At 42.4% G+C, this 13,584-nt stretch overlaps 1 protein-coding gene across 4 annotated transcripts in view; it reads left to right on the top strand.

The window, feature by feature from the left end:
* The first annotated feature begins 792 nt into the window (after positions 1 to 792).
* si:ch73-383l1.1 (receptor tyrosine-protein kinase erbB-4) overlaps positions 793 to 13,584 on the top strand; it is a 252,376-nt gene continuing 239,584 nt past the window's right edge. For all 4 annotated transcript variants that reach the window (XM_032506281.1, XM_032506280.1, XM_032506282.1 and 1 more), the window contains exon 1: positions 793 to 1,162. In XM_032506281.1, coding sequence (XP_032362172.1) covers positions 1,099 to 1,162 — 64 coding nt within the window. In that variant the 5' untranslated portion in view covers positions 793 to 1,098. The remainder of the gene's footprint in view (positions 1,163 to 13,584) is intronic.

The raw sequence follows: 13,584 nt of genomic DNA, 5'->3' as shown, positions 1-13,584 counted from the left end.
GGGGATTTATGAAGGGTCATTTAGAGCCTTGCTGCTGGAGTCGTTTGGTAATAGAGCCAGTTTATGACTTAGTTTTCACTTTACATGGACCACAAATCAATACCTTTCTGTCCTCGCGGATTCGCCAGACAGTGTCACACTTCCACACCAGCCCACAGATGAAGCTGGGAGAGCGGAATAGGGGACACTGGCTTGTAAAATGAGCGGCCCTGAACATAGTATACTGCGGAGCCATTCCCGTTCACTGCAGACCCTTTGGACCAGCATCATCAAAGTTTATAGACTGGGCCTTCTAGTGGTGGATATTTGCAGAGGTTGATGTTTCTGGCCCCACAGGAGACTTTCTGTAAGTCTATATTTAATATAATAAAATACCAAAACAAACTTTTAGTAGCTATTGTAACACCGTCCCCTGGAAAATGCTATATACACCTTTTCCTCTAAATACAGGAACGTACGTATCTCCTATGAATATATTGCTCTATACTGGTAACCAGTGGGCTAGATAGCAACTAATTAATCATGACTTTGACTTATGATCATTATAGTATGATAAAAAGCCAACACAGAAGACCCACAGGTAGCAAAAACAGAGAATGCTCCTGACAGGTGTCTTGAAAGTGGCGATGATGCCAAATGGCCAATCAGGAGAGGTGATAAGGAAAGTGGGCGGATTTCCAAAAACTCTCCTTTTGGATAGCTGATTTAATAGGCTGAAGGAGGTGTCAATCATTAAGGGGGCGTGTCCAGTCCCCCCATCCCATCGCGCACACACACACTCCAGCCCCCTCACCCCCCCAGCCACCGGTTCTACGGCAGCGTGAGGAGTATGGCTCTGAGTATCCGTGGTGGAAACCGACCTAAACACTGGTCTGGGAACTGATAAACAAACGTAACAAATAACGCGGTGCGTAAAAGCTCTCCACGGCGCGGGTTCTGGGTGCGCACGGACACTGTGCCCAGCAGTCCAAGAATCCAAGAAGACTACGACGTGTCTCTTTGGTTGTTTATTTCTGTGATTGTGTGGAAATAAACGAGGATATCTTAATTGGACATGTGAGTTACGGGAGTTAACAAGACAAGCCAGCCTTTTCGAAGATGAAGTTCCACGCTTGCGTTCTCGTCACTTTGCTGGTGATCGGATCGAGTGCAGCACAGTCAGGTGAGTGCTTGGATGCGCGTCTCAGTACCTGGGTCTCCCAGGTCAGACTGGAAAAGCAAAGCAGGGATCAAGTTAGGGTCCAAACAACCTGAACCCCGTCGTTTCTGGCACGAAGCTACAAATGGCCTAAATTTACTGATCAATTCACGGCATGTGTTTGTTGAATTATAATGAATGGCCATCGCTGTTTAACACCGTTTTGATGTTGGCGCTACACCACTGACACAAACTTAACCCAACTTCATATCCGACCACTCTGACGCGGATTTGAATCATCCCAACGAGACTCGCACCTGCAGTAAACTGTGACATTACGCAGCCTGTAGGAGCGTGTTGGGCTCTGCGTAAAAATCTTTCCAAACTACCTACACATTGGCTATTTGCTTTTTTGACCTTTTTTTATCCGAAGCTTATCGGATAAAAAAAAAACGACACACTTTTGAGCGTAAAATATGTGATACCACTTTGCACGTGCCTCCTCTGATACATATACTGGTGAATAAAACTCTTACATCAAATATCTTTTCAGGTTCACTGAAGAGAGCGAATCTCAGATGTTAGCAGATGAGCCCCGTGTTGTGCCGTTTCATATTGTACCCTAAATATGAATTAATGCGCCATCGTTTTAATACAATTCCCCTAAGCGACCGTGGCTGTTTGCGCTGATTTATATGAACTGAGCTCGGTTGCAGTTTTTATCCTGCACTGTCTTTGAATAATTTAGATGTAGCAGATACACTGAAGGCTGTAGAAAAACATATAGCTTTCATCAAAAGGACGAAAATCACTTTAAAGATCCTGCAACAGGCCTACCCCTATGAAGGCTTGTAATTGTAATGCGTCCATGTCACGCATCAGTAGTCAATTTATAGTGAAGTTGATGTTATGTATGTATTGTTCCTTTTGGCACCCCTGTAGGATATTTGCAGATCGTTTGTCAGTGATATTTGAGAAACATTTTAGGTCTCCCCCGTGTCATAGTGTGTGCATGAGGCATAATTTCAACACTGTTTATCCAAGCAAATACATATGTGAGGCTTTTATGTTGAGAATTTGGGCTGTTGAACTTTTTCAATCAGCTTCTGTTCCTAGACTTAGTGATCTATAAGGACTTTAGTGTGCTCTATTCTGTTTGGTTTGGAGTTATATCTGCTCTGGAATCATGTCAGAATTTAAGATGCACTCAAGTAAATTGCAGAGTAATATTTTGTGTTTCTTGTTTGGCTGATAAGCACTACATGGTGCCAGAATCTGCCTTCTTAATCGATGTAATCAAGCTTTGGCAAGGAATGCCGAACTGGAAATAAAACAAACAAGCAGAAACCTGCTCAGGAAGTGGAAACATAGGGGAGTTCGTGGATTGATGTTCAGAGGTGAATTTGGCCATCGACCCAACCTCTCAGAGGCACAAATGGGATTCCGGGACGCTTTTCTTCATGCCTCCAAGGACAGCGAGTTTTGGCTCGATCTCTGGTGGTTTGGGGTTCTCAGGCGGAGCTGGAGAAACACACACACACACACACACACACACTCCCTTCGGTGGTGTAGATTTTGGATGCAGTTAAACAGGAGTGGATGGATGCACGGATGGATGGGTGTCAGGCGAGGATGAATTGGGAAGAAAAGTGGCACCCTCACTGGTTTATTTGTTCACTATGCATACACTCCCCTCCAAGATATTTGTGATGCAAATTCCACCCAAGAATCTGAGCTATGCCTCTTGGGAAGTTCATTGTGTGTGTGTGTGTGTGTGTGTGTGTGTGGTGTGTGTGTGTGTGTGTGTGTGTGTGTGTGTGTGTGTGTGTGTGTGTGTGTGTGTTGTGTGTGTGTGTGTGGTGTGTGTGTGTGTGTGTGTGTGTGTGTGTGGTGTGTGTGTGTGTGTATACTGAGTAGATATTAGTGTGCTATCTGTCCACTCTTTGGTCTCTCTTTCACTTAATCTCCCTCTCCTTATTGCAGGTTTAAAAAATTCATACCGCACACCATATATCAAGTAAGTCAACGCTGGAGATGTTCAGCCGTGTTTAACACGGTGATTGAATCTGTCTGCACGCTCCAGCTGCGAGACAAATGTCTGCACAATTGCTGCCAGTCAGCCGGTCTATGTACACTAAACTATGTATGGGTGTTTGCGTGATGTGCCAAAAATGGAGGTGTTCACACTGCGAGCAACATGATTGAAGACTTGTCTCACAGTCTGTTGGCAGTGCGGGAGAATCTCAGTGTTTCTGGCATGGCCTCCTGCTGACTCATATTCACATTTGTTTAAAATAAACAGGTTCAGAGCTCAGGATTGACCCAGCCGATGCGTTTAAGAGCTCATTAATTGATAAAATAAGATCTCCAGGAGGCTGATCGACACTGTGGAAAACACACACAAAAAAATTCTGATTGCTCTGAAGGAAGTGAACTGGCCATAGCTTTTTGGCTTTCAGTGGGACAGTGGGATTAGGGATGCAACCAATGATTATTCTCATTATCAATTAATCTGGCATTTCTTTTTCCCAATTAAGTGTTCTATAAATTGTGAAAATAGCAAAAAATGGCCGTGATTTCTCACAGCCTAAAATTATGCATTCAAATATATTGTTTATGCAACTAGCAGTCTAAAACTCAAAGATATTCTAGTTTGCTATTCTAGAGAAACATCAAATTCTCACATTTGAGAAGCTGAGACCAGAGGATGTTGGCATTTTTACTTGAAAAACAATTTGGTTGCTGAAAATGGCAACCAGAGGTAACGACGTCCTGAATTCAATTCTGTCTCCCATCATCTGAGGAGATGCGGTTTTAAAGCTCATTTAAAAAAAACTTTCTTTTTTGTAGTGGTGAAGGACTCCTCTTTGATTTAATCCAGCTTTCTTTTGTACAGCGTTCCAGTTGTGTATAAGTCAGCTGATTTACCTCTTTAGGGTCAAGGTACTGTCAAGGAACTCGGCGAAGTGCCACGCCATCCTGCTCTGCTTTCTGAGAAAATGAAAGCTCAGATGGGGTGATCTGGAATCTTACCCCTTATGAGGTCATAAGGGGCAAAGTTACCTCCCCTTGTTCACCACTAAGGTCTATATAAAAGAGACTTCAGACACAGTATTAGGGGACCACTAAGGTCTATATAAAAGAGACTTCAGACACAGTATTAGGGGACCACTAAGGTCTATATAAAAGAGACTTCAGACACAGTATTAGGGGACCACTAAGGTCTATATAAAAGAGACTTCAGACACAGTATTAGGGGACCACTAAGGTCTATATAAAAGAGACTTCAGACACAGTATTAGGGGACCACTAAGGTCTATATAAAAGAGACTTCAGACACAGTATTAGGGGACCACTAAGGTCTATATAAAAGAGACTTCAGACACAGTATTAGGGGACCACTAAGGTCTATATAAAGAGACTTCAGATACAGTATTAGGGGACCACTAAGGTCTATATAAAAGAGACTTCAGATACAGTATTAGGGGACCACTAAGGTCTATATACAGTAAAAGAGACTTCAGATACAGTATTAGGGGACCACTAAGGTCTATATAAAGAGACTTCAGACACAGTATTAGGGGACCACTAAGGTCTATATAAAAGAGACTTCAGATACAGTATTAGGGGACCACTAAGGTCTATATAAAAGAGACTTCAGATACAGTATTAGGGGACCACTAAGGTCTATATAAAAGAGACTTCAGATACAGTATTAGGGACCACTAAGGTCTATATAAAAGAGACTTCAGATACAGTATTAGGGGACCACTAAGGTTTATATAAAAGAGACTTCAGATACAGTATTAGGGGACCACTAAGGTCTATATAAAAGAGACTTCAGATACAGTATTAGGGGACCACTAAGGTCTATATAAAAGAGACTTCAGATACAGTATAAGGGGACTACTAAGGTCTATATAAAAGCATCCAAAGAGCACCATGTCATGGGACCTTTAAATGAAGCTCACCCCAGCGGTTTCACCATCATGTATCAAGCTGTCTGTTTTTCCTGCTCGCACAAACAAATGGCTCAAACATTTTAATCGCCCTTGCTCTCCGGTGTGTATGACAAATGCGGTATTCACACGTGCGTGTGTGTGTGGCGTGTGTGTGTGTTTTTGGGTGACATTTAAAGACGTGCTCACTTGTGAAATGGCCGGGGGGGAGGAGGTAGGCATCGGGAAGGGAACCTTCTGAATGCCATGTATCAAATTGCTGGGCGTCTGTCAGCTGGCACACACAGCCACGGAGCTGGCCGAGGCTTTTGTAGAAGACTGGCGGAAATGAGAATTTATTACAAGCTAATTAAGCTTTTTTTTTTTTTTTTTTTTTTTTTTTGATAGCATCAGTCTAGACCGCAAGCCCTTTATTTGACAGCATGCGAGATGAGGGAGGTGAAGGAATTCAATCTTGCTCGAAATTAGTCAACATTGCTATCATAACTTGATATCTCCCAGGCTTAACCAGTGCCAGGCAGAGGCTGGGTGTTGGTCGAATGCACTGATCGCGCGATTGTCGGTGTCTTCCGGTGAAAGACACGGAGCGACGAAGAGTGGGAATAAAATATTTCTGAATGCACAAAAGAATAATAATTGCAGTTCAGTGAGGCTGACATTGAAGTGTGGGCTGTTATTTGCTTCCACTTTCACAACTGGACAGTCTCAGCGGGCCGCAGGGGAGACCTTACAAATGACTATGGAACGCGTGGGGGGGTGATGGAACGCTCTTCGGAGGCCTAAGACCGCGGCGCTAACTCTCATGGTACTCTCTGTCTGAATCAGCGTTCAGATTATTATCTGCACGGGCCAAACAAAGACAACGCTGTCTCTTACTTTTCTCTTCCCAGGCATTCCGAAGCGATTCCGGCGACATCACAAGCCTGTTTGCTGACATTTTCTTTGCCCGCCGGCTGTACAGAGGGTCTTTTGTTCCTCCGAGTTTGCGAACCACCCAAATATTTACATGCGGAATCACAACTGCACAGCATGGGAAGGAAAACATCCAAGACTTGGGTGCAAAATAGCAGCTTTATTGGCCCCTACAATCGTCCCCGACGCTTCTTAGTCCCTCTCCGTCTCTGGCGTCGTGTTTGTGTGCTTGGCAGGACAGACTTTTGAACCTCCGTTCCTCTGCTGCCTAATGATGAGCAGGGTTGGCTTTGGTTGGGCTAAGGTGTCCGGTGCCAACTCCCAGTGTGAGTTGGATTTGCTGGTTGGACGCTGGAAGCCTGGCGCAGATGCCCCCTTTTCAGGAGGACTGAGATCTCACTCCCACAGAAAACCCAGTTCACCCATGCGCAGGGATTCACTGTTAACACCCTCAAATCTACATGTGTTCTTTTAATTTCTAATCGCATGCTGATTCAGCTTTTTTACTTTAGCCTCACACACACACACACACCACAACACACACACACACACATGCATGCAAGTGCATGGGTGAAAGGCAGTAGAAGCTTAGACGTAGAAGCCTAAGTTTGAGGCAGCTTTATGCTTTGTCATTGTTAGCTTTAAGAACAAGTCTTGAATCTGCTTTTAGTGGTTTGTGTTGTTCTTAACTCTCCTTCACACTCACACACACACACACACACACAACACACACACACACTGTGTAAGCAAGGCATGGCCCAAGAAAAGAAAAGGACAGGAAAGACAGAGGAATCTATTTTTTTTTCATCCCTCTTCTGTTTCTTTTTCAACCACTGGAGGGTTTCTTCGGCCCGCCACTTGTAATTCCACTCAGAGACAAATGCCTCCATCCTGCGTCTGAGGGGCTTCCTACACACACACATACACACACACACACACAAATACACAAACACACTCACTGTTCTTGCCTAGCAGTGCCGGCCTGCTCACACCACTTCAGAGTATCTCTTCTTTTATTAGACTTCTATTTCATTAGCTTTCTCACACAATTGTCATTTATTTTCCTTTCCTCTTTCTATTTCCTTATTTCTTCTTCTTATCCTCACACACACCTTTTCTGCCTCCTGTTCTCATCCATTAACATCTCCAATGTGCTTTTTTCCCTGCTCTCCCTCGTCTTTCACTGCCTCTGCTTTTCTTCTCTTTTAACAGCTTTTTTAGTTTCTTGCCTCTCTCTCCTCTTTCTCTCACACGCAAATCTGCTCTCACACACACACACACACACACAGACACACTCCTCCCTCTGTCTTTCATTAGCAGTGTTGTGTGAGTCACTGAACATGCAGGGAGAATGAAAAACGGCTCATTTTTCTACCTTTTAATTACAACACCCAATTTGTTACATGGACAACAAGACATGCTGTCGGCGGCTCCTTCGTACACCACTCCAACTGTCATTTACATGCTACACGCATGTACTGTCTGTTTTTCTGTGTGTGCTAAGCTTGTGAGCTTTAAATGCAGCATTACATTATATGCTGATTAGATGCTGACTTTTGTTTACTGTTGATAGAGTCAAGGTTAGTTTGATATATCCACTTGGGTCAATTTAGCTTCAAAGCATCATCCACGTCTCAGTAATTATTTGCTTGTTTCCTTTGGCGCTTCATTTAAAAAAATGGATGATTTGTTTTACCTCAAAAGTGAGATTTGTTGCACATCCAAAGCTAAATACTAATTGAACTTTAATTAATTGACTAGAGTTGGCAATTCCAAATCAAAGATTTTTAAAGTTGCACCTAATTAATCTGGAAATGTACATTAGTGCAGCTTTAAGGGTGTTTTTATGCTATGCAGTAGGACTAGTTTTAGGTTCAGGTTGGGGCAAGGGGTTATGGTTTTAAGTCAAGGCTTGATCCACCTTGTAAGAAACAAATATCAGAGTGCATACGCATCTATTTGTGTATCTGTGCTTGCAGTGGCTTTGAATTCAAATTTGTAGTGCTGTTCTCAGGCACAAGGCCAAGACAGGAAGTGGGACAGTGTTCAGCTTCCTTTTGATTGGCAGCACTTCCTTGGTGAAGCAGGATCAAGTGCCATCGACTCCATCTTTCACCACCAGTCTGGCCTTTTTTCTTTTTTACTTAACTCCGTTCACTTGCTTCCATTGCTTTTTGTTCTGGCTCTCAGCGCAGCACAATAGAGTCCATTAGAATAACAATAGAATTTTTTTTTCACCGTAACCTTGACAAAGTCGGGCATTTTAATGAAAGCCTGTGAAAGGAGAAATGATCACTGGTCTCTAATCCCTCATCTGTGAGCGCGTCGATCCGGCAATTCAACCCGACCTGTAGATTTGTGTCTCTACCACTGTTCTCTCTCTCTCTCTCTCTCTCTCTCATGTGATGTCATTGCACACGCTCACTCACTACACACACACACACACACACACACACACACACCTCTACACACACACAAACACAAACCTGTCTGTCTCCCAGTTGTGTTTTTTTACGGTAGTTAAAAAACTATTTTGGACGTTTTTCATTAGTTGGCTTCCTCTCTGTGTATGTGTTTCTGTGTGTGTGCACACAGTATGTGTGTGTAGTCAAGCCCGCCTGGTGTATTGTGTTTCAGCTAATCCCTGTTAAGATATTCACGGCAGCTAATCTGTTTAATTACACTACAAATTAAGGATATTTACTGTTCCAAGACTTTTATGCGACACACGCCTTAATCAGGGCCCTAATCTGTCTGGCACTGTGGAGTGTGTATACTCTTTGGTGTGTGTTGTGTGTGTTGTGTGTGTGTGTGTGTGTGTGTGTGTGTGTGTGTGTGTGTGTGTGTGTGTGTGTGTGTGTGTGTGTGTGTGTGTGTGTGTGTGTGTGTGTGTGTGTGTGTGTGTGTTGTGTGTGTGATTGATACTCTGTATGCTTAGGCATGTGCGTCTTTGTGTCTATCAGGCTATTTCTGCCAGAGTCTGCCTGATTTTATTCTTTTCTGAATATTTGCCCACATTAAAAAAATGCACTGTATATACAGTATATAAAAGAAAACAAGAGATTACAGTATTTTTCCAATTGTCGTCATGGCAGAGAAAGGCGAGGTTTGTAAGGATTAAGAAAACATTTTAAAAGACGCAACAAGATCTACAAGATTAAAACTGTGTGAACCATGGAAACATGCTGTGTTCTTTGTCAGTGCCATGATAACGAAAGCAGAATGTAGCCATGTGTTTGCACATACAGAACAGCCTGTATATGAATGGGTGTCTGAATTATATACAATGCCTGTAGTATCTCTACATTTCTCAGACCCAATAGATCAAATTTGTAACGGCTTATATAACAAAATGCCATTCTTTGTAACCATTGTGCTCTTTTTAATTGTGGTAATATTCCAAAAATGTAACTCAGCTGTTAAAAAAAACATTTTTTTTAGAACTTACTGATGAAACAGACTTCATTTTGATGCGAGTGAATTAAGGAAGCTCTTATAATGCGTTCAAACCAATTGCAAGCCAATTTTATTGTGGGGTGAAATTACATACAAAGTGAGTCAGTTCAAAGATTTGAATATACATCAATTGGTATTTTTGTGGAACATCAAAGTGGTTCACTTTTGGTTAAAACCATGAGTCTGAATTTGAACATTTTATAGCATATTCTTGTGGAAAGCAGCACCTGAAAAAGACTAGTTCTGAGGAGCTAGTTCTCATTACATGTTTGCATGTGTTTATGTACAGTATTTGCATATCCATCTGTACTGGGTGATTTAGAGGTTGTGTGTGGGTCTGTGTGTTCAGACGCGGCACGTTGTCCTTTTTTATAACGGCCCCTCCTGCGATGGTGACCTGTAATAAATGAGTGGGCGCGAGAAAGTGGCAGCCGTGACAGCTGACTGGGGAGGAAGGGAATCGAGAGAGTGAGGGAGGGAAAAGGTGGAGGTGTGTGTCGAGGAGAGTGTGTGTTAGAGACAAAGCGAGACAAAGCGGAGGTAAGAGAGATGGAAAGTCTCTTAGGAGAGATAAGGGGGCAGCATGAGGGGATGAGAGGAAGACAATGGGAAGAGGGAGGAGGGCGATTGTGGGGGATTGTAGGTCGGTCGGCGTGGAACAATACCTCGACCAGAGGTGGAGACTCTTTCTCTGGTGCCACTTGTTCTTCTTATTCTAATTACCCTCCCCCCCGTTTTCGCCTCTCTGAAGTCACCTTGCAGCCAAGCAGAGATATGGCCGCTCATTCGGCTGGTTTTAAAGGTACATAAAACTCGTGGAAGCGAAAACCTTGGTCAGGCCTTGCTATAAGTGTGTGTGTGTGTGTGTGTGTGTGTGTGTGTGTGTGTGTGTGTGTGTGTGTGTGTGTGTGTGTGTGTGTGTGTGTGTGTGTGTGTGTGTGTGTGTGTGTGTGTGTGTGTGTGTGGTGTGTGTGTGGGTGTGTGTGTGTGTGTGTGTGTGTGTGTGTTGTGTGTGTGTGTGTGAGTCACCTTCAGCACCAAGAAAGATTAGAGAGTGCTGCAAAGAGTGCACTTTTAAGAATCTTTTGTGCATTTCTATGGGTCTGTGCATCGGTTCATTAATATCCCGCTGCAGCTGAGAGGCAAACAAAAAACACTCTCAGGCTCACACACCACACACACACACACACACACACACACCACACACACCACACACACCCTCACCTGAGTTCTCCCCTGCGTCGTACCTTAACCAGTTGCTCCGTGGCAAAATCGCTTTCGGCAAGGGGAAAGTGCTCTGATGATGGGTCATTTACAAGATGGGAGACAGAAAAGCGACGTGTTCTAATTTCAGCTGAGAAAGGACTAGTTGTGTGTGTGTGTGTGTGTGTGTGTGTGTGTGTGTGTGTGTGTGTGTGTGTGTGTGTGTGTGTGTGTGTGTGTGTGTCCAGCAGAGGTTAAGGTGGGGCGTGAGAGAGACAGTGTGTTGTCTCTGAGGAGCACAGCTATCACTGCCGCTAAACGCTCCAATTAATCAGCCCGGGCCACACAGGCACTCACTGTGTACGGTATGTGTGTGTGTGTGTGTGATCTGTGGTTGTGTGTTTGTCAGGTAAATGTTGTGTGATTGCGAAGCGTGTCAAGATCTATATTTGCATCAGTGGGATGCACCATCGTCATACACACACACACAGACTTGTTTTGTCTTGTCTCTATGGATAAAGCTGATGGGGTCGTGTGCTGGTTGTACCTGAAGACAAGAAAAAAAACAAAACATGGAGAATATCTAATAGTGGATGTGGGTTTGTTTATTTTCAACCATGTGTTATTTTAATTAACTCATACACAGCTCATTTGCATGGGCACATACAGTATATTGGTTTTGAGGGTAAGGCCAACTGGATTATGCATCTACAAACTGTTCAAAACTGTCTGATTTTTATAATTTCTACTGTCCAATAAAGGCAAAACATTTGTTGAAGAAAACAGAAAAAGGTTTTCTACTTGGTGCATGTAGGTTTTCAATACTCAATGCCACAGACGCATTTTAGTCAGTACCAAACATTTTTGTGGCTAAACAGTGATTTTTAGGCAAGCCAAACCCCACAACAAGCTCATGTTCAGGTTCATACTTATATATTAATAATAATGGGTTTATATGTTAAGTTGCTTTTAAGTTACTTTTGTACAATATTAGACCTTTAAGGTTAGGAAAAGACAGTGGTCGGCTTACAAAGCACTATTAAAAAAAAAATAGAAGAAATTTTGGTTAGGTTTATGAGCATAAGCTATTTGGTCTGGGTTAAAAGAACATCTTAGTTAAGGTTATGGGACAGCAGACCATAAACAAAAAGCGGTCCCCTTTCCCAAAGTCCCGAGATGTTTGGTTGACCGATCTGTCAATCATTATGTCCTCCCTCTGTGGACGTTTTGGCTCTGTAACAAGATCACGCTATATCCTTCAGAAATGTTATTTGGCAAAAGAAATGTACAGTATACATGAATGTATTTTGTAGCTGACAGGGTTGTTAATTTAATGGCTGCAACTAATCAAATGTAATTAGTCATAACCAGATTCTGTAGCTAATAGACTCCCCAGAGCTTCAGTTGAAGTCTGACTCAAACTGCGAGATTCATCTTTCAATTAAAAATCAAACATATACAATTTACAATGGAATAAATATCGCGTGAAGCTGGAATCAGTGTGCATTTTTGCTTTAGAAAATGACTCAAACAAACGCATCAATCATTACAGCACATTAATACCTGGAATGTAATTTTTCAAGCTATGGCATAACAAGAGAGACTATAATACAAAGAAGCAATCATGGCTGACTTGATACTTGAAATGTCTGAGTCTTGCTACATCCCAGGTTCATTCCAAGTCCTTGAATTCCAGAGCGGCTGCACGTCTTCATGTTGTTTCCTGAAGATAAGCGGTGAGAGAAAATCCTGAGAGAAGAGACAGAGCGAGTATGAAAGACAGACAGAGAGACATTTAGAAAGCCGGGGATAAATACAGGGAGGGACAGATAGAGTTGAAACGCACGTGGTTTCATCGTCCGGTGCTCCAGCTTCATACACCGTCACGCTGCTGCCCTCTGCGAACCCGTGTTCCGCTTGAAAATGAAATTCCTCAAAAGGCTTTCACTGCCTTGAAATCGTGTTTCAACCACAGGGCACTGGGGCACACAAACAGATTCACTCACAAAACTCCTTGATGTGGTCTGTCGTTGCTTTCTGTGCCAGATTATACACTGCTTTTAGAGGGTATTTTCAGTTTAGGAAACACCCTTAATCCATTTAAGCAAAAAAAATTAATAATAAAGATCCTGCTCATCATTCAGTATTTGTAAAGCGGAGAGAGGTGCGTGTCAATTGTTAATTTAATCTTTCTGGGGACATCATTGTTGCTCAATCACAGGAGCACTTTCAGTGATAGACTCATTCACCCAAAATGCACCACGGACACTTAAAGAGGTTGAAACTGGACAATATTACCTGTATTATCTGTTTTGTGCAATAACACTGGCCTGACGTGTGCAATTCTCAACTACTGCAATTATTATTATTATTATTATTATTATTATTTTACATTTCACCATTGCAATTCCTAAATTATGTTAATTATGTAAATAATGTATAATAACATTCCTTTATGTAAATACCGTACATAGCCACACTCCTTATATTTCTTTATTTCTTTATTTGTATTTCTACTCTGATATTTATAATATTTGTGCAACTGCTACACAGAGTTTCCCTTCGGGGATCAATAAAGTATTTCTGATTCTGATTCGGATTCACACTCAAACCTGACACACTTGAGCTAAAGTTGGAGAAATAATTCAATTTTTTTCAATTCAATTTCATTTCATAACAAGAGTTATCTCGAGACACTTTACAGATAGAGTAGGTCTAGACCACATCATTTACTAGTAGTGCGAGTAGGAATAATGCATCTCCTCTTTTTGTTTGCTGATTTTTTATGTACTGTATGTACTGATCACTCAGAGGATGGAGAAACTAAAGATTATAATGTTTCACTTATATAATTGGACTCATTTTGGACCTGTTACTTGCCATCAGGGTTCCCAGAGCGCCAACACAGTCGAGCAA

The sequence above is a fragment of the Etheostoma spectabile genome, chromosome 24 (assembly GCF_008692095.1).
Source record: "Etheostoma spectabile isolate EspeVRDwgs_2016 chromosome 24, UIUC_Espe_1.0, whole genome shotgun sequence".
Lineage (NCBI taxonomy): Eukaryota > Metazoa > Chordata > Actinopteri > Perciformes > Percidae > Etheostoma > Etheostoma spectabile.
Note: the sequence above shows the minus strand (reverse complement) of the source record. Positions and strands in the feature narration are given on the sequence as shown.